The sequence below is a fragment of the Chlorocebus sabaeus genome, chromosome 6 (genome assembly GCF_047675955.1).
Source record: "Chlorocebus sabaeus isolate Y175 chromosome 6, mChlSab1.0.hap1, whole genome shotgun sequence".
Taxonomy (NCBI): domain Eukaryota; kingdom Metazoa; phylum Chordata; class Mammalia; order Primates; family Cercopithecidae; genus Chlorocebus; species Chlorocebus sabaeus.
The window spans coordinates 51290080-51313945 of record NC_132909.1 but is presented as its reverse complement, the minus strand read 5'-3'; the positions used below and the strand labels follow the sequence as shown (position 1 = coordinate 51313945).

Sequence of the window (23866 nt, the reverse complement as noted above, 5' to 3'; positions counted from 1 at the left end):
GGAGAATGGCGTAAACCCAGGAGGCGGAGCTTGCAGTGAGCTGAGATCCGGCCACTGCACTCCAGCCTGGGCGGCAGAGCGAGACCCCATCTCAGAAAAAAAAAAAAGGCCCCCCACCTCCTATCACTGTGGGTTAGGATTTCAACATATGAACCGGGGGACAGGGTACAAACATTCAGACCGAAGCATAAGTGTTGTTTAGTTAGGCACAGGGTGGGGGTTGGGAGGACGGGAGGTTACAGCAGTGAACAGAACAGACACAAACCTCTGCTGTCACAGATGAGAGTATTCTAATATGTAAGACAATAAACAAGGTAAATGGGGCCTGGTCTCCACACCTGTGATCCCAACACTCTGGGAGGCCAAGGCTGGAGGATTGCTTGAGCTTAGGAGTTGGAGAACGACCTGGGCAACATAGTGAGACCTCCGTCTGTACAAAAATATATATATATTTTAAAATTAGTTGGGCATGGCGGCACACATCTATAGTCCCGGCTACACGGGAGACTGAGGTGGGAGTCACTTGAGCCCAGGAAGTCGAGACTGTGGTGAGCCATGATCATGCCACTGCACTGTAGCCTGGGTGACAGAGCGAGACCATGTCTCAAAATAAATAAATACGCAAATTAATAAATATAAAAATAAATGAGCTAAGCACAGATTCACAATTCCAAATTTTTATAGAAGTCTGAAAACCAGACCAGGCGCGGTTGCTCACACCTGTAATCCCAGCATTTTGGGATGCTGAAGCGGGTGGATCACCTGAGGTCGGGAGTTCAAGACCAGCCTGACCAACATGGTGAAACCCTGTTTCTACTAAAAATACAAAAATTAGCTGGGTGTGGTGACGCACGTCTGTAATCCCAGCTACTCGGGAGGCTGAGGCAGGAGAATCACTTGAACCTGGGAGGCGGAGGTTGCAGTGAGCCAAGATTGTACCACTGCACTCCAGCCTGGGTGGCAGAGTGAGACTCCATTTCCAAAAACAAAAAGAAGTCTGAAAACCAAAATCCTTTCATAACTCATTTATGTCAAAACCTAACCTGAACTGACCTGAGATTATGTATAGCTTTTATTTATTTCACTTGATGTGAATATTCTTGTGTTTTGCTGAAGATAAAGTGATTTGAGGATGTTAGTTCTGGTCCCACTGGGGGTATGAAACACATAATATTTATAGCCTATTACATTTTAAAATCTGAAAAATCCTGAATTTCCAACTCCAGGATCATGGATTTAGCTAAGGGATCTCTGATATGTTAGATATTGATATGTGATAAGGAGAACACAAGCTAAGGAAGGCGATGTGACAACTGTGGGATAGGGACGAGGTTCGCAATTTCTTTTTAAGGGATAGGGAGGGTCTTGCTCTGTTTGTTGCTCAGGCTGAGCAACAGGTGGAGTGCAGTGGCATGATCCTAGCTCACTACAGCCTTAAACTTCTGGGATCCAGTGATCCATTGATCCTCCCAAGTAGCTGGGACTGCAGGCACACACCACCATGCCTGCTAGTTTTTTAAATTTTTAGTAGAGACAATGTCTTGCTATGTTCCCCAGGCTGGTCTTGAACTTCTGGGCTCAAGTGATCCTCCCACTTCGGCCTCCCAAAATGCTGGGATTACAGGTGTTAGCCGCCATGCCTGGGCTATGGTTTGCAATTTAAAACAAAGTGATCAAGGAAGTTCTCTCTGAGACGACACTGGGAGGAAGGGAGCCATGCAAATATGTGGTGGGGAGACCTCCAGGCAAAGGAGGTCTTTGCAGAGCAAGTGTGAAAGGCTTGAGGCAGGAACGTGCCTTCTGTGTTCAGGAAACAGCAAAGTGGCCTGTGTAGCAATTGGCAAAGGGTGAGTGAAGAGGAGACAGAAGAAGAGGAGGTTGGGGAGATGGTGGGGAAGTTGGGGAGATGGTGGAGCTTATCGTGGGCCACTGGGGGATAAGATGAGAGCATCAGAGAGCTGATGGCAGAGGAAAGACTGCATCAGGAGGCCCCCTGATTGACTGACCAAGGCTCCTGTTTCCAGAGCTTATACACCTGAGACCTGTGGTCTCTCCTGACGCACAGCTGTCTCCACTGGGGCCAGGAAGAAAGCAAAGCTTCAGCACAATGGACAGCACCACCACCCAAACCAGCAGGCCCTGTCCGTGATGCTGACGTGGAGCACCGGCCAAGAATGGTAAAAGTGGGGGAAGAATCAGGTCCCATTCAGGAGGGTGGTGACAGCAGCCCTGGCCTTGCACCAACTCCCATACTGGGATAGATGATCTTAGGTAGAGAACACAGGCTGGCTTGTACCTGTTTGGGATTGGCTGGGCGTCGTGGCTCACCCCTGCAATCCTGGCACTTTGGGAGGCCGAGCCGGGTGGATCACTTGAGGTCAGGGGTTTGAGACCAGCCTGGCTAACATGGTGGAACACTGTTACTACTAAAAATACAAAAAATTAGTCGGGCATGGTGGCACGCGCCTGTAATCCCAGCTACTCAGGAGGCTGAGGCAGGAGAATCGCTTGAACCCAGGAGGCGGAGGTTGCAGTGAGCTGAGATCGTGCCATTGCACTCCAGCTTGGACAACAAGAGCAAAACTCCATCTCAAAAAAAAAAAACAAAAAAAACGAAAGCCTTCTTGGCTGGGTGCAGTGGCTCACACCTGTAATCCCAACACTATGGGAGGTGTCTAGGTAGGAGGATTGCTTGAATCCAGGAGTTTGAGATCAGCCTAGGCAATGTAGCAAGACCCCCGTCTCGAAAAAATAAAGCGTTTAGGCCAGGAGCGGTGGCTCACGCCTGTAATTCCAGCACTTAGGGAGCCTGAGGTGGCAGATCACCTCAGGTCAGGAGTTCAAGACCAGATTGGCCAACATGGTGAAACTCCGTCTCTACTAAAAATACAAAAATTAGCCAGGAGTGGCAGTGTGCACCTGTAATCACAGCTACTCAGGAGGCTGAGGCTGGAGAATCACTTGAACCTGGGAGGCAGAGGTTGCAGTGAGCTGAGATCGCACCATTGTACTCCAGCCTGGGTGACAGAGTGAGACACGGTCTCAAAAAATAAAAACATAAAAAAAAAAAAAACAACAACAACAAAAATCAAAAGCCTTCTCAACATATCCCTGTGGGTCTCACAGCATCTCAATCTCAAGTCGACCAAAACAGAGCTCTGATTTAGAATGTCACAACACGACTATCCCAGGCACAGAGCCCTCTCCTGTCTCCTCACGACTTGAGTAAAAGCCAACTTTCTGCCAATGCCTCAGGGCCCTTGAACTTTCTCTACCTGGAATGTTCTTCCACTGCATATTTGCACAATTCACTCCCTGACCTCTCTCAGGCCTTTTCTCAAACGTCACCTTCCCAGCCTGATCCAACCACCCTATTGAAAATTGAAAAAACAACTGGCCTTCATTCTAAATTCCCTTCATTGTGCAAATTTCTTTTCTTTTCTTTTTTTTTCGAGACGGAGTCTTGCTCTGTCACCCAGGCTGGAGTGCAAAGGTGCGATCTCAGCTCACTGCAAGCTCCGCCTCCCAGGTTCAAGCGATTCTCCTGCCTCAGCCTCCTACGTAGCTGGGATTACAGGTGCACCCCACTACACCCAGCTAGTTTTTGTATTTTTAGTAGAGATGGGGTTTCACCACGTTGGTCAGGCTGGTCTCAAACTCCCGACATCAGGTGATCTGCCCGCCTCAGCCTCCCAAAGTGCTGGGATTACAGGGGTGAGTCACCACGCCCAGCCCCTTGTGCAAATGTCTTTTTGCCTATGCTTGTCGTGTGCTCACACAGTGTTTAAATTCCTCATGATGCTTATTGGGTCTTTATAGGTCTCCCTCACTTGAATGTCGGCTCCACCAGGACAGAGATTTGGTCTGTTGTCTGTTCACTGTGGGGTCTACAGTTACTAGAATAGGCCCTGATACATAGTACATGCTCAATAAATGTTTGCTAAATGAATGAACTTATTGCTTGAGGATGCCAGTAAACTAAGGATTGGCACAGAGTGACCCCAAGTCACCTAGTTTCTACCCCGTAGCCCCGGGTCCAACCCTACCTGCAGACAGGTGCATTCCTCCATGATTCTCCTCTATGGTAAATCTTCTTCTGTCAAGATGTGAAGACAGGCCTGGCACAGTGGCTCACACCTGTAATCCTAGCACTCTGGGAGGCCAAGACAGGTGGATCACCTGAGATCAGGAGTTTGAGATTAGTCTGGCCAACATAGTGACACCCCGTCTCTACTAAAAGATGTACCAAAAAAAAAAAAAAAAAAAAAGCTGGGCATAGTGGTGTGTACCTGTAATCCAAGCTAGCTGGTAGGCTGAAGCAGGACAACTGCTGGAACCTGGGAGGTGGAGGCTGCAGTGAGCCGAAATCGCACCACTGCACTCCAGCCTGGGTGACAGAGTGAGACTCCCTCTAGAAAAAAAAAAAAAATATATATATATATATATACACACACACACACACACACACACACACACACATATATATATATGAAGACAAAATTCTGATAAGTGAAAGGACTGTGTGCATGAGAGATTTGCCAAATGTCTGCATCTCTGCTGAATATTCTCAACTCGGCCGACATTCATGAGCACCTAGTGTGTACCAGGTGCCATACTAGCAACTGAGGAGCTAGCAGACCAAAAATAAAGACCCTATCCTCATGGAACTAGTGGGGAGAGATGCCATCAGATAAATGGATAATGTTAGAAGTGAACGTTATTTAGAGAGAAATAAAGACAGCTGGCCGGGCACGGTGGCTCACGCCTGTTAATTCCAGCACTTTGGGAGGCCAAGGTGGGTGGACGAGGTCAGAAGTTCGAGACCAGCCTTGCCAACATGGAGAAACCCCGTCTCTACTAAAAATACCAAAACTAGCCAGGGGTCGTGGCATGCACCTGTAATCCCAGCTACTCAGGAGGCTGAGGCAGGAGAATTGCTTGAACCCGGGTGGTGGAGATTACAGTGAGTTGAGATCGTGCCATTGCACTCCAACCTGGGTGACAGAGCAAGACTCCATCTCGAAAAAACAAACCAACACAACAACAATAACTACAAAAACAAATAATCAGTTAAAGAGTGAAATGTGTGCAATTTTGGGCAGGCAGTCCAGGAGAGCCTCTCTGAGTCTCTGAGTAGATGATATTTTGACCAAAGACCTAAAAAGAGTGGAGGGAAAAAAAAGTCGGCTGGGCACGGTGGCTCACACCTGTAATCCCAGCACTTTGGGAGGCCAAGGCTGGCAGATCACCTGAGGTCAGAAGTTCGAGACCAGCCTGACCAACATGGAGAAACCCTGTCTCTACTAAAAATACAAAATCAGCCGTGCGTGGTGGTGCATGCCTATAATCCCAGCTACTTGGGAGGCTGAGGCAGGAGAATCACTTGAACCTGGGAGACGGAGGTTGCAATGAGCCAAGATCATGCCATTGCACTCCAGCCTGGGCAACAAGAGCAAAACTGTCTCAAAAAAGAAAAAAGAAAAAAAAAGCCAGAAGGATATCTGGAAGCTGACTGCTACACACACAAGATCATCAAGTACAAAGGACTCGTGGTGAGGCTGTATTCAGCATGCTCCCATGTATGTAACTCTGCTGGACTCTGTGATGTGGGTGTTACTACTGACTATTTGTGCATTTTTGTTTTGTTTTGTTTTTGTTGAGTTAGGGTGTCGCTCCGTTGCCCAGGCTGGAGTGCAGTGGCACAATCACTGTTCCCTGCAGCTTTGACTTCCTTGGGCTCAAGCAATCCTCCTGCCTCAGACTCCCAAGTAGCTAAGACTACAGGTGCATGCCACCACACCTGGCTAAATTTTTTTTTTTTTTTTTTTTTTTTTGAGACAGAGTCTCGCTCTGTTGCCCAGGCTGGAGTGCAGTGGCATGATCTCGGCTCACTGCAAGCTCCGCCTCCCGGGTTCACGCCATTCTTCTGCCTCCACCTCCCAAGTAGCTGGGACTACAGGTGCCCATCACCATGCCTGGCTAATTTTTTTTTTCTATTTTTAGTAGAGATGGGGTTTCACTGTGTAAGCCAGGATGCTCTTGATCTCCTGACCTCATGATCTGCCCACCTCAGCCTCCCAAAGTGCTGGGATTACAGGCATGAGCCACACCGCGCCCGGTGAAATTAAAAATTAGCACCTGGCTAATTTTTAAGTATTTTGTAGAGATGGGGTCTCACTACTTTGCCCAGGCTGGTCTTGAACTCTTGGCCTCAAGCAATCCTCCTGCCTTGGCCTCCCAAAGCACTGGGACTACAGACATAAGCCACCATACCAGGCCTGTTTGTGCATCTGGAGTGTTGAAATGTGAGGTGAATCATGGGTTGTGTATCTGCTGGGGGATGGGGACTGAGGTGGGGTGTTTGACAGCGCAGTGTATCGGTGTGCTTCACTGTGTGTGTCTGCGTGTGTAGTGGCAATGTCATAGTTACGTGTTTTGCAAGAGAAAGGGTGTGGGGGATGAATGTGGGACAGAGTTTGTATGGGATGCTTTGTGTCAGGATAGGGCAAGGTTGGAGCATGTGCATGACGGAGATTCTGAAAATAGAATATATTCAGAGATGCCGTGGTGTGTGTGTGTGTGTGTGTGTGTGTAGAGGGGTGTGAGGGTGCCCAGCTGTGTGAGTGGGTGTGTTGGGGGATGTCGTGGAGCTGTTTTCTGGTCCCAGAGGGAGAGAGAAAGCCCAGGAAATCTCACTTTCTCCCTGCCCCTGGGTCTCCAGGCAACGGCACCACTTTGGAGTTACCAGGAGACAAGGTTGCCAGGGCAACACAGGCGTGAGTGGCAGCTCTGGGACGAAGTCTGGGTGAGAAGATCCAGCCAGGGATCACGATCATTCACTTTGTTCCTCCCTTTCTCCCTGTTTCTCATCAATCCCACTTCCCTTCCTTCATTGTCTTAACGAGCCTGTATTTGAGAACCTACAAATGTGCTAGGTGCTATTCTGGGTACTGGAGAACAGAAGTGAACAAGACAATGTCCCTGCTGTGTCTCTCCTTCAGTGTTTCAGCTCCTGTCTCTTTGTCTCTCCTGCTCCCTTCTTTGTCCTGCGGTCCTGCCTTCCCCCCGTACCACAAGGAAGGCCCCACAGAACCCCTTAGCCAGTGAGGAAGTTGAGAGCCTTCATCTCACAGACTTTCGGGGATGGCTGTGTCCCTGAGCCTGTGTCCCCAGACACACACTCCTGCCCATACTCCGGTGCACAGAAAGACAAGCACACAGCTCATCCCCCTCTTCAATTCTCAGTTGTCATTGGATGACATCAGCAAAACCACACACAAATACATGCCGATCATAATACTCCTCTGAGATATCATAAGCCCCATTTTACAGGAGGGCAAACTGAGGCTAGGAGACTTTAAAGAATATGTCACTCATTCTGGTCTGCTCCTCCAATTCTTAATCCTTATATTTGTCTCATTAGCTGACAATAACAGTATTCGTGCTGGTTCCCCCAGCAGCCTCCCTCAAGGAAGGGCCTTATTTCCCTATTTCCCTCCAATGCACCGTTTCCCCCGCATAGGTTCTAACCCTTCGCCCATTCACCAGAGGAATCGAGTTTTGATGGACAGATTCCTACACCAATAGAGAAACTAAGTGAACTAGACCGAAGCGGCCTCGGCTTGGGCGGGACTAAGACTGGGAAAGTGCCACCAATTGGACAGAGCTACGCGGCGAATGGCGGAGACGCTGAGGCGGGTGCTGACCAGGGACTGCGCGGCCTGGTCCGGGGAGGAAAACACGCCTGCCGCCGGACCGCCTTTGCTGCTGCTCGGCGCACCAGGATCTGGAAAAACAGCGCTGCTTTTTGCGGCGGCCCTAGAGGCGGCGGGGGAGGGCCAAGGCCCAGTGCTCTTCCTGACACGGAGGCCTCTACAAAGCCTGCCCCGCGGGACCGGAACGACTCTAGATCCAATGCGACTCCAGGTAACTCTGTGGTGGGAGCGGAGGCGTTCTAGCCAATGGTGGAGTAGATCCGGGACTATTGAGTGACAGGTAGACAAGCCCATGGAGGGGACGGTGGAAGGGCGGGCCAGGGCAGCCACGATGGGGCGGAGTCAGGCAGGCGCAGTGAGGGATGCCACCACGCGGAGCTTAGTTAAGATTGAAGTGAGAGCCCATCCAATGATGGGCGGTGTTAGCAAGAGGCGGTGCCCAGAGGGTGAAGTCAGGCCCATCAAGGGGCGGGGCCAAGCTTGGGTCCATTCAGGACCAGAGTTGGCTCCTGTTGGTGTCAAGGATGAGGTCAGACCGACAATGCTGTGGGAGGGTTTTCCGTGGAAAAAGTGCCCTAGAGATTTGGCCAAAAACAAGCAAAAATGGCTTGCCCTCAACTAATACTCGGCAGTGATGAGTGCTGGAAAAAGGGACGAATACAGGAATATTTAACCACTCTGAGCTGGTTCATCCTGGAACCAGGGAAACTATGCAAGAAGGCAGGGTTACTCTTGCGGGGAGTCTGGCTTCTTGTGCTGAATCCGGCCCTTTCCTTCTGTTTCTCCTTCTAGAAGATCCGCTTCCAGTACCCACCCTCAACCCGAGAGCTTTTCCGGCTCCTGTGCTCTGCCCATGAAGCCCCAGGGCCAGCCCCCTCCCTTCTGCTGCTCGATGGCCTAGAAGAGTACCTAGCGGAAGACCCAGAGCCCCAGGAAGCCGCCTACCTCATTGCCTTACTTCTAGACACAGCTGTCCACTTCAGCCACCGGCTTGGGCCTGGCCGGGACTGTGGGCTCATGGTGGCCCTCCAGACCCAGGAAGAGGCAGATAGTGGGGACGTCCTGCACCTGGCACTGCTCCAGCGGTATTTTCCTGCCCAGTGCTGGCTGCAGCCAGATGCACCAGGTCCAGGAGAGCACGGCCTCCGAGCCTGCCTGGATCCAGGCGGGCTGGGCCCCAGAACAGAGTGGTGGGTGACTTTCCGATCAGATGGAGAAATGATGATTGTTCCATGGCCCACCCAGGCTGGTGACCCCAGCTCAGGCAACGGTTCAAGCTCTGGTGGCCAGCCCTGAGCTTTGGTGGGTGACCACCTCTCTGTGTTTCAGTTGCCCATGGCTACTTACCTCAGGGACATACGCAGATCCAAAGACCTAAACAATGTAAAGTGCTTTTTCTCTTTTAAAAGTATAGCATTATCTTGTATATATTGTACCCAATCAATATATTGTTTAGTTTTGTTGCTTTAAACTTTATAAAAAGAGCTTCAGTCCGGGCGTGGTGGCTCACGCCTGTAATCCCAGCACTTTGGGAGGCTGAGGCAGGCAGGTTACCAGAGGTCAGGAGTTGGGAGACCAGCCTGCCCAACATGATGAAACCCTGTATCAACTAAAAATACAAAAAAAATTAGCTGGGTGTGGTGGCAGGTGCCTGTAATCCTAGCTACTCGGGAGGCTTAGGCAGGAGAATCGCTTGAACCCAGGAGGCGGAGGTTGCAGTGAGCCAAGATTGCGCCATTACACTCCAGCCAGGGCGACAAAGCGAGATTCCATCTCAAAAAAAAAAAAAGTTTCATGATAAACATAATCTTCTGAGACTTCCTTTTTGCACTCAACGTTGTTCCTAAGATTCAGCTACATTTTTTTAGTTCATTCCTTTTTCCGTATTGCATATAATTCCATGGGTGACTATACCCTGATTTCTTCATTAGATTGCCTTATTTACTGCTGTGAACATTCTTGCACACATGTCCTGGCACATGTGTGTGTTTTCAGGGGCCGAGACAGGTGGATCACCTGAGGTCAGGAGTTCGAGATCAGCCCAGCCAACATGGTGAAACCCTGTCTCTACTAAAAATACAAAACTTAGCCAGGCGTGGTGGCTGGCACCTGTAATCCCAGCTACTTGGGAGGCTGAGACAGGAGAATGCTTGAACCCAGGAGGCAGAGGTTGCAGTGAGCTGAGATCGAGCCACTGCATTCCAGCCTGGGTGATGGAGATGAGACTCCCATCTCAAAAAAAAAAAAAAATCAGCCAGGCTTGGTGGTGCACGCCAGTAGTCCCAGCTACTCGAAAAGCTGAGGCAGGAGGATCACCTAAGCCCAGGAGGTCAAGGCTGCAGCGAACCATGTTGGAGGTACTGGGCTCCAGCCTATGTAACAGAGACCCTGTCTGTAGTTAAACCAAAACTCCCATTGAGTTACTTGTTGACACCAAGTGTCATCAGAGTACTCTCTTAGAACATGGCCTGATTCAGAATCGGTGGCTCAAGCCTGTAATCCCAGCACTTTGGGAGGCCGAGACGGGCGGATCACGAGGTCAGGAGATCGAGACCATCCTGGCTAACACGGTGAAACCCTGTCTCTACTAAAAAATACAAAAAACTAGCCGGGCGAGGTGGCGGGCGCCTGTAGTCCCAGCTACTCGGGAGGCTGAGGCAGGAGAATGGTGTAAACCCGGGAGGCGGAGCTTGTAGTGAGCCGAGTTCGTGCCACTGCACTCCAGCCTGGGCGACAGAGCAAAGACTCTGTCTCAAAAAAAAAAAAAAAAAAAGAATTATTGTTATTATTGTTAGTTGCAGAGACTAGCTAGAGGCCCGTTAAACAGCTTTGCTCTTCCTGGGTGGAGAACTAAACTAAGTTTCCCAGCCTTTCATGTGACTGGGGTCATGTGACTGTTCCCAGCCAATGAGGTGTGAGAAGAAAAGAGGAAGTCCATTTCCGGGCCAGATCCCTCAAATGGCCCATTGAGGGTCATTGCTGCCCGTTTTCTTCCTTTGCTGACTGGCAGTTTGTAGAATAGGGGATCCATCTAAGTACCCTAAGAAGGTAGAGCTACAGACTGGAAGAGTCTTATCCTCTGACTCATCCCATGGATGGCTGCCCATTTGAGCTGAGTTAGGAGAGAGAAATCACTTAGTGTGGTAAGCCACTAAGATTTAGGAGCTGTTTAACATACTATTTTATGTTATGATTAGTATTCAGATTACAGGTTCAGCTTCTGAATAAGCTCAAGAACTTTAACTTCTACCCCATGGCCTATGCCCAGGGGAAGATGGGACTTACAGGGTGTTTGTAAAAATCATGGTAGAAAAACTTACATACATATGTATATAAAGATAGATAGATTAAAAAAAAAAAAAAAAAAAAAACTATACATATTTAAAGATACCACAAGGTTGTGATTTCCTGAGCAGGATGGACTGGGTAGACAAAATCAGCAATGCCCCTACTCCTGAGAGGGGCCTTGCCTTCCCTGTTCAGTAAGTCTTGAGTCTGCAACTGGCTCTCTGAGTCATACTGGATCCCCGATCATCTGCAGCCTGGTGTCCTAAGAGCAAGCCACATAGCTAGGGGGCAGAGGCTCAGCGGCTGGGATAAGGCTGTTCTCATAAGGGTTGGAGTAGGGGCCATCGGATAAGCCCCCTTGGGCTCCCTGGGAGTCCCCTGAGCTGTAGTCAGTTGAGATGCCAGAGTCAGATACGACAAGGTACAGGTACTTTAGGTGGGGTGGGGTAGGGGGCAGCTCAGGGGACAGTGCCCATGGACGCAAGAGCTGGGAGCTGGGGTCCAGGATAGTGTACTCGAAGCTGGCAGCAGAGGCTCCCTCTGGGCTAGGCTTCGAGGCCAAAGCAGATGAGCAGGAGGATGCTTCTGAGCCTTCATCCATGGCCACTGTGTCCACACTGCCATCGGGCCCTGGGAGGTCCTCAATGGGCGGGTTCTGGGGCAGCAACCATTTGTCCAGCACCAGATAGGTATCCTGGGCATGCCCACTGCCCACTGGCTCCAGCAGGGGGCCCTCATCATCTGTCCCCGGCTCCACTGCCTGCATCGTCCCCCAGCAGCGCTCTGAGAGGACTTCCAGGGAGGCAGGTGGGTCCTCTGTGAAGGGGGTGCAGGGGCTCCACCACAGGCAGCCATCGTTCTGGTACAGCCACAGCTGAAGAAATAGCACCAACCTGCTCAGAGAGGCCTGCAGTTTGGCTGCAAGAAGCAGGGAAGCCCAGGCACTGAGGGGACAACCAGGTCACCTACCTGGAAGTTACCCTTGTGGGTGGTGAAGAGGCCTTCAAACTCACTCTCTGGGCTCGGGATGCCAGGCCAGATCTTCTGCTTCAGAGCCCTGTTGAAGCCGATAGAAACAGTTATATAGATATGACTCATTGAACACTCACCAATACCCCCTCCACTCCCAGTCATAGGGGCACAGATACTCCTAGTCCCTGTGATCATAATGGAGGCAGAGGAGTGCATCAGGGCTGGGGGACAGAGGTTTTGACTGAAGCATCAGCAAGGCCCTAAAAAAGGGTAACTGGAACAGGGTATTGAAGGGTGCATAGGAGTTCAATATACCTTGGTCATTCTCCCTTTAATCCTGGCCATGGCCAGGTGCAGTGGCTTACACCAGCACTGTAATCCCAGCACTTTGGGAGGCTGAGGTGGGAGGATCACTTGAACCCAGGAGTTCAAGGCCACCCTGGAAAACATAGTGAGACCCCATCTCTAAAAAAAAAAAAAAATCAAAAAACCAAAACCCTGGCCCAGACTTTTCCAGGAGGTCCATGATGTCACTTCATAGATAAATATTATGTTGTTATGTTACCTTCTGGAGTAATGAGAGAAGGCATTTAGAATAAAATCCAAGCTGGGCACGGTTGCTCATGCCTATAATCCCAGCGCTTTGAGAGGCTGATGTGAGCAGATCACCTGAGATCAGGAGTTCGACACCAGCCTGGTCTACATGGTAGACTCCCGTCTCTAGTAAAACTACAAAATTAGCAGGGCATGCATGCCTGTAATCCCAGCTACTCAGGCAGTTGAGGCAGGAGAATCGCTTGAACCGGGAGGTGGAGATTGTAGTGAGCCAAGACTGCTGCACTGCACTCCAGCCTGGGCAACAAGAGTGACTCTGTCTCAAAAACAACAACAACAAAAAAACATCCAAACTCCTCCCCACAACCCTGCAGAAAGCCCTGGATTATATGACCCCTGTCAGCTCCCTCATCTCAACATCTGCCACACCCCCTTACATACTGCTCTAGCCATGTGGCAATTCATTTTTTTTTTTTTTTTTTTGAGATGGAGTTTCACTCTTGTTGCCCAGGCTGGAGTGCAATGGTGCAATCTCGGCTCACCCACAACCTCCACGTCCCAGGTTCAAGCATTTCTCCTGCCTCAGCCTCCCGAGTAGCTGGAATTACAGGCGTAATGTGCCACCACGCTTGGCTAATTTTGTATTTTTAGTAGAGACAGGGTTTCTCCATGTTGGTCAGGCTGGTTGCAAACTCCGAACCTCAGGTGATCCGTCTGCCTCGGCATCCCAAAGTGCTGGGATTACAGGCATGAGTCACCGCACCTGGCCCTGCAGCCCTGCCATGTGGCAATTCTTGAAGCTGGCTGAATGTTCCAATCTCATTCCCACCTCAGGGCCTTTGGACTTGCCATTTCTTCTCCCCACTTTTCAAGCAGCTGCTTCCTTCCAACCTTCAGGTTTCCACTCTGATGTCACCTCCTCCTGGAGGTCTTCCCTGATCATCCTGTCATGTCCCCATATCCTGTTTGTTTCTTTGATATCACTCATTATAATTTATCATCAAATATTTCTTGGGTCCCTTGTTTGTTGACTTGAGATCCACAAGGTCAGAGACTTGTGGTCAGGCTCTGGCTTGTTCTGCATTCTCTCTCCAGTGCCTGGCACAAGTTTGGCACTCAGTATGTATTTTCCAACCAAGTAAATGAACAGGGCCATGAAACACAACTAGAAGATTGCTTAGCGGACAAGGCAGGAAGGGTATTTCAGACAGAGGGAACAGGATGGGCAAAAGCTTGGGGGTGTGAAACCACCTGGTGTGTGCTTGGAATTACAAATACCTCAGAATGGTTGGTCTGATCATAGTGTCTGAGGAGCTTGACTGCAGGGGTGGGAGGCAATCAGGGGCTTAAATTCTTTCACTAAATTCATCTAGTTGATTTTACAAAGGTGATGACATTGGGGAAAGGAACTGGCAAAGGGACCCAAGAAATGGCAGCCCCTGATGTAGAAGGAAAATCAGGTGAAAGTCCCCAAGAGCAGAAAATGTTAACATTCTAGTCTAGTCTGGCATGCATCCCAGCCCTGCCACTGACGTGACTCCTTACTGCGTGACCTTGGGCAAGTGCGTGTCTCTCTCTGAGCCTAGGTTTCCATAGTGAAAGAGGACCGTTGGCGAGGAGGAGTCTGGGCCCAGCGCCCGAATGGGGAGCTCACCGGCGGTGGGACAGCAGGGCGAGCACGGTCAGCAGCACCAGGATGAGCACGAGGATGAGGGAGAGCGTCAGGATGAGGGGGTCCAGGTCTGAGAGGCGGGGAGGAAGTCAGGGCGGTGGGCTTGCCCGGTGGTTCGCCCCGGCTCCTCCTACACCCCTGCCTGGGGCCTCACCGCTAGGCGTCAGCAGCGACACAGGCTCCGACCAGGCGCTCCAGAAGCCGCCGAAGCTCGGCTCAGTCATACGCGCGCGGACGGCGAAGGTGTAGCGCGTCCGGCCCCTCAGGTTGCTCAGCACACATTCGGTGCGACCCTCCAGGATCTCCACCTGGGGGCGGAACCAGGGCGAGGGAGGCGAGTCAGACAAAAATATAGCACATGGGGGCGGGCCCTGGTGGAACCGAGCCAATCAGAGGAAGGAAAAATGGTGCCCTAGAATCGCAATGGGACAATAAGAGTAGGGGGAGGAGCCCAAGAAAACTCGGGGCCAATCAAAGAGAGAGACTCTGGTACCAAGGGGCGGGACCCGGGTAATTTAATAACTGGGCTAGCAGGCGAAAAGGGAGCCGGGCGCTAAAGGGGTCTAGGGTTATGGGCCAGAGGGAGAAGGGGTTGGGGTTCAGCAGGCTTGCGAGGACATTAGGAAAGGGGGCGTGTCTGTGGGCGTGGAACAGTCTTCAGCACCAGGGTAATGGGATGTGGGATGTCACGGACCGGCCCTGGAGGCGGCCCCGGGTGCGACCTCGAGAGGCGTGGCTGGGCAGTAGTCAGTGGAGCTTTGGGGGCTGGGCCGTAGGGGCTGGCCTCACCCTCTGCACGCTCCCTGCGCCGTTGCCGGCCAAGACGTCCACCTCGTAGCGGATGTGGGACGTCATGGGTGCCTCAGGCGGCGGGAGCCAGCGCAACACTATGTGGCCGCCCTCGTCAGCCAGCCGCGCCACCAGCCCCACGGGAGCGTCCAGGAGCACTGCAGGCATGGGGGTCGGTCAGGAGGGCGAGGACCGAGACCCCTCTCCTCCGACCACTCCTCCATTCCCAGAGCACTTACCTACTTCATTGATGTGGATGATACGGTGATATCGCGGAGCGCCGGAGGCTGCTGTGACGCGCAACTCTAGGGGCACGAAGCTCGACGTGTCGGCTGTAGGCAGCGAACACCAGAAGCGCACCGCACCACGAGCCGTGGGAGCCTGGTGCAGGCGACAAAGCTTCCATGGCTCATCCCTGTGCGCCCAGGGACCCGGGAGGGAAGGGAGCAAGTTTGGAGTGTGGACCGGGGAGTTTGCGTTCCCGGCCTTTGGGGGACTGTGTGTATGTATGTCTCGCCTTGTGTGTGTCACAAGATCTTCCTTTGTCGCCCAGGCTGGAGTGCAGTGGCGCTATCATGGCTCACTGCAGCCTCAAATTCTGGGGCTTAAGGAATCTTCCCACCTCAGCTTTCCAAGTATTTGAGACCACAGACACGCGCCACCACGCCGGTTTTTTTTTTTTTTTTTTTTTTTTTTGAGACGGGGAATTTCACTCTCGTTGCCCAGGCTGAAGTGCAATGGCGCTATCTCGGCTCATCGCAACCTCCGCCTCCCGGGTTCAAGCGATTCTCCTGCCTCAGACTCCCAAGTAGCTGGGATTACAGGCATGCACCACCACGCCCGCCTAATTTTGTACTTTTAGTAGAGACAGGGTTTCTCCATGTTGGCCAGGCTGGTCTCAAACTCCCGACCTCAGGTGATCCGCCCGCCTCAGCCTCCCAAAGTGCTGGGATTACAGGCGTGAGCCACCGCGCCCAGTCTTTTTTTTTTTTTTTTTTTTTTGAGATGAAGTCTCGTTCTGTCGCCCAGGTTGGAGTGCAGTGGCGCGATCTCGGCTCACTGCAATCTCCGCCTCCTGGGTTCAAGCGATTCTCCTGCCTCAGCCTCCCGAGTAGCTGGAACTACAGGCGCCCGCCACCACGCCCAGCTAATTTTTTGTATTTTTAGTAGAGACGGGTTTTCACCGTGTTAGCCAGGATAGTCTCGATCTCCTGACCTCGTGATCCGCCCGCCTCGGCCTCTCTAAGTGCTGGGATTACAGGCTTGGGCCACCGCGCCCGGCATTTTTTTTTTTTTTTTTTTTTTTTTTTTTTAAGAGACGGGGATATCGCTGTGTTGCCCGTTCTGGTCTTGAACTCCTGGGCTCAAGCAATTCTCCCGCCTCGACCTCCCAAAGAGTTGGTATTACAGTCATGAGTCACTGCTGGTCTCCTTTTGGATACTACCTCGAGAGGGCGTCCCAGCGCCGATGTAGTAACGCCTGACCCTCGAGTTGGAGGCGTTGTTATCCCAGCCTGATGTTTGGGGTCGCGTTCCAGCGGTGATCGCGGGAGTGTTCGCGCCCCGGCCCATAGGGGGCGTGCCAGCCCTGGACCCGCAGGGTTCCCTCCAGTGACCACGACTGGAGGCGCCTTCGGGCCTCAAACAGCCGGGGACGTCCGAGGCTACGACCTCCAAGGAGCTCTGCCCCACCCGCTCCCTCCGCCCGAGGAGGCGCCCGCCGGATCCGACTCACTCGAGGTGGTAGGAGAAGCTGTAGTTGTCTAGGCCCACCCCAGCACTCGCCGCTTCCTCCCAGAAACACACCAAGTCCTCCAACCGCTCGGTGAAGCACAGAAGCTCTTCGGGTCCGCGGGCCACCAGCAAGGCCGCTGGGGAGGGGCGACAAAGGAAGGGCACGGGGGTCTGAGCTCTGTCCTCGGAAGACAGCCCCCTCCTCTTCCCTCCTGCAGCCTGGGCGGACCCGATAAGAAAAAAGCCCCGCCCTGACATCTTCCCAAGCGGGGCCCTTGGAGGGGTCCGCAGAGGTGGTGGCTCCCTAATTCCCAGAGGCAAGTTGCTCGCCTTACAGTACCCCGCCGTCACCACTCGCGCACACCTGCCCATCCTGCGGCCAGCTGAGCTGGTCGCGGAGTTCAAGACCTTGAGCTCGGGGCTGCCAGCCCCGCCCCAGCCTAGGACTTGCGCGCGGCTGGGGGTGTGTGCGGAGAGGCGAGCCCCCTATCGGCCCCGGCAGGCTCCCCGCCGACCGATAGCGCCAACCGTGTACCCCGCCTCCCTCCCTCCACCGGGCCGGGCAAGTGATCTGGCGCCCTCACGCAAACCGTGTTTACTGTAACCTGTGGCTTGGCCCCTCTAACTCGGACCTGGGCTTTATCCTCTCTCCCCTAGGGAGGGTCGGCTGGGTGCCCACCCCCCAGAGACCTTAGCACCAAGCCTGCGCCCTTAGGATTTAGCATGTCCCAGACTCCCTGAAAAGGTAAAACGGGAACCATAAGCCTACTCTAGCTCTTCCCCAGGACGCGATCGGGAGTCTTGAATCCTAACATGTCCCACCCGACCCCCGCCCATCCAGGACCTAGTCTAAGGGTTCAGATGCCAGCTTGGCCCCCAGGACCCGGTCTGGAAGTCCAGAAATAGGCATAGCCCCCAGGACCTAGGCTGGGAGTTCAGGCCCCAGCATGGTCCTGCAGGCTCCAGAGTAGGGGTCCACACGCAGCTCATCCTTACCTTTGCTCTCGAACTTGGGGTCCGGGAGGTTGGGCGGGGGCGCCCAGGCGGCCCCAGCGAGCAGGAGACAAAGGGAGCCAACCTGGGGCCATAAGGACGCCCCGAGGTGGTCCATGATACAGCCCCCGCCACGGGGAGCCCAGGGCTCCTGCCCCTCCGTCCTCCGCCCCTGGCACAGTCCACAGCTGGGTCAGCAGCTGCCTCCGCCGGACGCAGCTGACCAGGCCCTTCCCTACCAGGCGCCTCTAAGTGGCAGATCCCCGAGGGGGCGGGGCTAACACAGCCTGGGTAGAGATAAGTGTCTGGCGGGAGGGGGCAGGGGCCCTTCCCGGGCCCAGAGGCCGCTTGGGTGCAGGGGAGGGAGTTGGGCTGCAACAGTTCCCGTTCTGGCTTCAGACATGCTTTTTTTTTTGCTATGTGGCCCTGGACAGGTGACTTACCTTACCTGAGTTTCAGACTTCTCATCTGTAAAATCTAGCCTGGCACATAGCAAACATTCCAAAAAATGTATCTACTGATTTTATCGCAGAAATCAGCATCTCTTTCCAGCCTGGAAATAAATAAAAATTATTTTCTCTCTCTCTTTTCTTTCTTTCTTTCTTTCTTTCTTTCTTTCTTTCTTTCTTTCTTTCTTTCTTTCTTTCTTTCTTTCTTTCTTTGTTTCTTTCTTTCTTTCTTTCTTTTTCTTTCCTTCTTTCCTTCTTTCTTTTTTCTTTCCTTTCTTTCTCTCTTTCTTTTCTTTCTTTCTTTCATTCCTTTCGTTTCTTTCTTTCCTTCCTTCTTTCTTTCCTTTCTCCTTCCTTCCTTTCTTCCGTCTTTCCCTTCCTCCCTCCCTCCCTCCTTCCTTCCTTCTTTCTTTCCTTCTTTCTCTCTCCTTCCTTCCTTCTTTCTTTGCTGCTTTCTCTCTCCTTCCTTCCTTTCTTTCTTCCCTCCCTCCCTCCCTCCCTCTTTCTTTCTTTCTTTCTTTCTTTCTTTCTTTCTTTCTTTCTTTCTTTCTTTCTTTCTTTCTTTTCTCTTTCTCTCTCTCTCTCCCTCCCTTCCTTCTTCCCTCCCTCCCTCCCTCCCTCTCTCTCTCTCTCTCTTTCCTTCCTTCCTTCCTTCCTTCCTTCCTTCCTTCCTTCCTTCCTTCCTTCCTTCCTTCCTTTCTTCCTTCTTTTTCTCCCCTTCCTTCCTTCCTTCCTTCCTTCCTTTTCTCTCTCTCTTTCTGCCTCAGTCAGGGTGTTGCTCTGTCACCCAGGCTGCAGTGCAGTGGCACAATCATAGCTCACTGCAGCCTCTGTACTGAAGCAATCTTCCCACAGCACCTAGCTCATTTTTAAAATTCTTTGTAGAGATGGGATCCCACTACGTTGTCCAGGCTTGTCTTGAAATCCCAGGCTTAAGCAATCCTCCAGCCTCCATCTCTCAACTACTGGGATTACCAGAGCCACTGAAGCCGACCAATAATAATCCTTATAACGACCAGCAGTTGAGTGTTTGCACAGTGCTAAGCCATGCTCCTGGACAGTATGAATAATATGTGAGATTTTCATTTATGAATTTTCGGGAAAAAAATTTTACCACCCACATTTTTATTCTCTTGGGCTGGGCCCGGTGGCTCACGCCTATAATCCCAGCACTTTGGGAGGCCGATGCAGGCAAATCACTTGAGGTCACGAGTTCGAGACTAGCCTGGCCAACATGGTGAAATCCCATCTCTTCTAAAAATACAAAAATTAGCCAGGCGTGGTGGTGTGCACCTGTAATCCCAGCTACTCGGGAGGCTGAGGCAGGAGAACTGCTTGAATCTGGGAGATGAAGATTGCAGTGAGCCAAGATCGCACCACTGCACTCCAGCCTGGGCAACAAACAGAGTGAGACTCTGCTCAAAAAATAATAATTGACTGGGCGCAGTGGCTCACGCCTGTAATCCCAGCACTTTGGGAGGCTGAGGCAGGTGGATCATGAGGTCAGGAGTTCGAGACCAGCCTGGCCAACATGGTGAAACCCTGTCTTTACTGAAAATACAAAAATTAGCCAGACGTAGGCTGGGTGCAGTGGCTCATGCCTGTAATCCCAGCACGTTGGGAGGTCGAGGAGGGCAGATCATGAGGTCAAGAGATCGAGACCATCCTGGCCAACATGGTGAAACCCTGTCTCTACCAAAAATACAAAAATTAGCTGGGCGTGGTGGTCCATGCCTGTAAATCCCAGCTACTTGGGAGGCTGAAGCAGGAGAATCGCTTGAACCCAGGAGCCAGAGGTTTCAGTGAGCCGAAATGGTGCCATTGTACTCCAGCCTGGCAACAGAGCAGGACTCCGTCTCAAAAAAAAAAAAAACAGTTAGCCTGGCGTGGTGTCATACGCCTGTAATCCCAGCTACTCAGGAGGCTGAGGCAGGAGAATCACTTGAAACTGGAAGGCAGAGGTTGCAGTGAGCTGAGACTCCAGCCTGGGCAACAAGATCCAAACCCTGCCTCAAAAAAATAAATAAATAAAAATAAAAAAATAAAAATGAAATAAAATAGCAATACTCCCACCCCGTTGCTATTAAGAAGGTGGGTTTTTTTTGTTTTTGTTTGCAGCCAATGTGCTTATTGTCACCTGACATGTTTTTGATGCTTTGTTATTGATTTGCTGCTACTTACTATTCCATGAAAGCAGGCAATTTTTTTTTTTTTTTTTTTTTTTTTTTTAAGATGGCTTCTTGCTCTGTCGCCCAGGTTGGAGTGCAATGGTGCGATCTCGGCTCACTGCAGCCTTTGCCTCCCGGATTCAAGCGATTCTCCTTCCTCAGCCTCCAGAGTAGTTGGGACTACAGGTGTGTCCCACCACATCCAGCTAATTTTTTGTATTTTTAGTTGAAACGGGGTTTTGCTGTGTTGGCCAGGCTTGTCTCGAACTCCTGACCTCAAGTGATTCCCCCCCCGCCTCAACTTCCCAAAGTGCTGGGATTACTGGCATGAGCCACTGAGCCCAGCCAGGCAGGGATTTTTTTTGTGTGTGTGGAGTCTCGCTCTTGTTGCCCAGGCTGGAGTGCAATGGCAGGATCTCGGTTCACTGCAACTCCCGCCTCCCGGGTTCAAGTGATTCTCCTGCCTCCACCTCCCAGGTAGCTGGGATTACAGGCGCTTGCCAACATGCCCGGTTATTATATATTTATTTATTTATTTTGGAGATAGAGTCTCGCTCTGTCACCCAGGCAGGAGTGCAGTGGCGCAATCTCCACTCACTGCAAGCTCGGTCTTCCAGGTTCCCGCCATTCTCCTATCTCAGCCTCCCGAGTAGCTGGGACTACAGGCGCCCGCCACCGCGCCCAGCTAATTTTTTTGTATTTTTAGTAGAGACGGAGTTTCACCGTGTTGGCCAGGATGGTCTTGATCTCCTGACCTCGTGATCTGCCCACCTTGGCCTCCCGAAGTGCTGGGATTACAAGTGTGAGCCACCGCACCCAGCCTCAGGCAGGGATTTTTTTTTTTTTTACTCTTTTGTTCTTTGCTGTATCCCCAGCATATAGAACAGGGCCTGGCACACAGTAGAAGCTCAAGAAATATTTTGTGGAGTTAAAGACTAGAGATGTAGAGAAAATCAAGCTGAGAGAGGTAGAGAAACAGCTGATCTCGTGTTAGCCACTGGCACAACTGTGCCTGACCAACCCGGCGCTTTTTTTTTTTTCTTTTCTTTTGTTTGAGACAGAGTCTCGCTCAGTCGCCCAGGCTGGAGTGCAGTGGTGCGATCTCGGCTCACTGCAAGCTCCGCCTCCCAGGTTCTCGCCATTCTCCTGCCTCAGCCTCCCGAGTAGCTGGGACTACAGGCGCCCGCCACTACGCCTGGCTAATTTTTAGTAGAGAGGGGGTTTCACCGTGTCGGCCTGGATGGTCTCCATCTGCTCACCTGGTGATCCACCCGTCTCAGGGTCCCAAAGTGCTGGGATTACAGGCGTGAGCCACCGTGCCCGGCCACCCCTGCGCTTTTAAAAAACGGAAGTCAATGCAAATCTCTTCCTCAGGAAATTGATATTTAGATTGTGCATGTATGTGAGAGGGAGGTAGAATAAACAAGACGGACACCTGTTTCATGACTTTGGTCACAATAAATTATTATGAATGACAAACCGGCCCCACAGTTAAATGCATGTTTACTGGAGTTCAATCAATATTTGAACACCAACCACTTACCATGGAACCTTGAATACACTACTTAACCCTCCCTTGTCTCAGTTATTTATGTATAAAATGTGGAAGATAGCCTGGCTGACATGGTGAGATCTCGTCTCTATAAAACATGTTTGTTTGTTTGTTTTGTTTTTTTTGAGACAGAGTCTCGCTCTGTCGCCCAGGCTGGAGTGCAGTGGTCGGATCTCAGCTCACTGCAAGCTCCGCCTCCCGGGTTTACGCCATTCTCCTGCCTCAGTCTCCCGAGTGGCTGGGACTACAGGCGCCCGCCATGGCGCCCGGCTAGTTTTTTGTATTTTTTAGTAGAGACGGGCTTTCACCGTGTTAGCCAAGATGGTCTCGATCTCCTGACCTTGTGATCCGCCCGTCTCAGCCTCCCAAAGTGCTGGGATTACAGACTTGAGCCACCGCGCCCGGCCTGTTTGTTTTTTAAGTAAGCCAGATGAGGTGGTGCACGTCTGTGGTCCTAGCTACTCGGGAGGCTGCGGTGGGAGGATCACTTGAGCCCAGAAGGTGGAGGCTGCAGTGAACCATGTTCATGCCACTGCACTCCAGCCTGGGTGACAGAGTGAGGCCCCATCTCTACAAAACATTTTGTTTGTTTGTTTGTTTTTTGTTTCGTTTGGTTTTTGAGAGACGGAGTCTTTCTCTGTGGCCCAGGCTGGAGTGCAATGGCACCATCTCGGCTCACTGCAACCTCTGTTTCCCGGGTTCAAGCGATTCTCCTGCCTCAGCTTCCTGAGTAGCTGGGACTACAGATGTGTGCCACCATGCCCAGCTAATTTTTATACTTGTTTAGTAGAAACGGGGTTTCACTATATGTTGGCCAGGCTGGTCTCGAACTCCTGACCTCAAGCGATGCGCCTGCCTTGGCCTCCCAAAGTGTTGGAGTGTTGGGATTACAGTCATGAGCCGCTGTGCCCGGCCAACCTTTTTTTTTTTTTTTTTTTTTTTGAGACGGAGTCTTGCTCTGTCGCCCGGGCTGGAGTGCAGTGGCTGGATCTCAGCTCACTGCAAGCTCCGCCTCCCGGGTTTACACCATTCTCCTGGCTCAGCCACGAGGTCAGGAGATCAACACCATCCTGGCTAACACGGTGAAACCCCGTCTCTACCAAAAATACAAAAAACTAGCTGGGTGAGGTGGCGGGCGCCTGTAGTCCCAGCTACTGAGGAGGCTGAGGCACCTCAGAGAGGCATATCACCCCAAAAATGTTGGGGAAGGAAGTTCTAAACCCTCTTTGTGTGATAAGATCCTTTATTTATTTATTTATTGAGACATGATCTCACTGTATTGCCCAGGCTGGTCTCAAACTCCTGAACTTAAGTGATCCTCTTACCTCCACCTCCCAAAGTACTGGGATTACCCTCCTGAGCCACTGTGTCCAGCCAGACAGGGTCCTCTCTGGCATCTGGGTTCAGTGTCATACCCCACCCAACACCTTTCTTAGGGCTCTTAGTTTTTGTTTTTGAGACAGGGTCTCCCTCTGTCCTCCAGGCTGGAGTGCAGCAGCCCAGTCACTGCTCACTGCAGCTTCAACCTCCCGGGGCTCTGGTGATTCTCCCACCTCAGCCTCCCAAGTAGGTGGGATTACAGTCTTGTACCACCACGCTCAGCACATTTTTTGCTTGTTTGTTTGTTTATTTTTGAGATAGGGTCTTGCTCTGTCACCCAGGCTGGAGTGCAGTGGCACTATCTCTGCTCACTGCAGTCTCCACCTTCTGGGTTCAAGCAATTCTCTTGCCTCAGCCTCCACAGTAGCTGGGGTTACAGGCACATGACACCATCCCTGGCTAATTTTTTTGTACTTTTAGTAGAAGACAGGGTTTTGCCATGTTGGCCAGGCTGGTCTCAGCCTCCCAAAGCGCTGGGATTACAGGCGTGAGTCACCGCACCCAGCCAAATTTTTGTATTTTTTATAGAGACAGGATCTTGTTATGTTGCCCAGGCTGGTCTTGGCTCTTAGGTTTTTCTCTCTCTGTGTTTGTGTGTG

The 23866-nt window shown here is 51.6% G+C and overlaps 3 protein-coding genes across 4 annotated transcripts in view; 1 reads left to right on the top strand and 2 right to left on the bottom strand.

Moving 5' to 3' along the window:
- The first annotated feature begins 7517 nt into the window (after nt 1–7517).
- On the top strand, nt 7518–11086 carry SWSAP1 (SWIM-type zinc finger 7 associated protein 1). Its single transcript, XM_007995315.3, has 2 exons — nt 7518–7926; nt 8508–11086. Exons 1-2 carry the CDS (start codon nt 7678–7680, stop codon nt 9009–9011), a joined length of 753 nt encoding a protein of 250 aa, XP_007993506.1. The 5' UTR covers nt 7518–7677; the 3' UTR covers nt 9012–11086.
- Nucleotides 10873–17947, bottom strand: EPOR (erythropoietin receptor). 2 transcript variants are annotated; one of them, XM_007995313.3, is made up of 8 exons: nt 17722–17947; nt 16727–16862; nt 15231–15406; nt 14992–15149; nt 14357–14510; nt 14185–14272; nt 11973–12060; nt 10873–11877 (listed from the first exon to the last, which is right to left on the bottom strand). In XM_007995313.3, exons 1-8 carry the CDS (start codon nt 17834–17836, stop codon nt 11266–11268), a joined length of 1527 nt encoding a protein of 508 aa, XP_007993504.1. In that variant the 5' UTR covers nt 17837–17947; the 3' UTR covers nt 10873–11265. The 2 variants fall into 2 exon arrangements, with proteins under 2 accessions (XP_007993504.1, XP_007993505.1); XM_007995314.3 differs by having other exon boundaries at nt 15231–15372; nt 17722–17922.
- Nucleotides 17948–18079: 132 nt separating this feature from the next.
- The window catches only part of RGL3 (ral guanine nucleotide dissociation stimulator like 3), a 31528-nt gene continuing 25741 nt past the window's right edge, over nt 18080–23866 (bottom strand). Inside the window, exon 19 of the mRNA XM_073016933.1 lies at nt 18080–18271. Within this exon, the coding sequence (XP_072873034.1) occupies nt 18183–18271 (89 nt within the window). The 3' untranslated portion in view covers nt 18080–18182. The remainder of the gene's footprint in view (nt 18272–23866) is intronic.

Excerpts from the sequence above, each read along its gene's own strand:
- SWSAP1 (XM_007995315.3), top strand. The coding sequence starts at position 7,678 with ATGGCGGAGACGCTGAGGCGGGTGCTGACCAGGGACTGCGCGGCCTGG. Across the intron at positions 7,927-8,507 it reads TAGATCCAATGCGACTCCAG|AAGATCCGCTTCCAGTACCC; the intron begins GTAACTCTGTGG and ends TTCTCCTTCTAG.
- EPOR (XM_007995313.3), bottom strand. The coding sequence starts at position 17,836 with ATGGACCACCTCGGGGCGTCCTTATGGCCCCAGGTTGGCTCCCTTTGT. Across the intron at positions 15,150-15,230 it reads CATCCACATCAATGAAGTAG|TGCTCCTGGACGCTCCCGTG; the intron begins GTAAGTGCTCTG and ends CCATGCCTGCAG. Across the intron at positions 14,273-14,356 it reads GTCGCTGCTGACGCCTAGCG|ACCTGGACCCCCTCATCCTG; the intron begins GTGAGGCCCCAG and ends CCCGCCTCTCAG.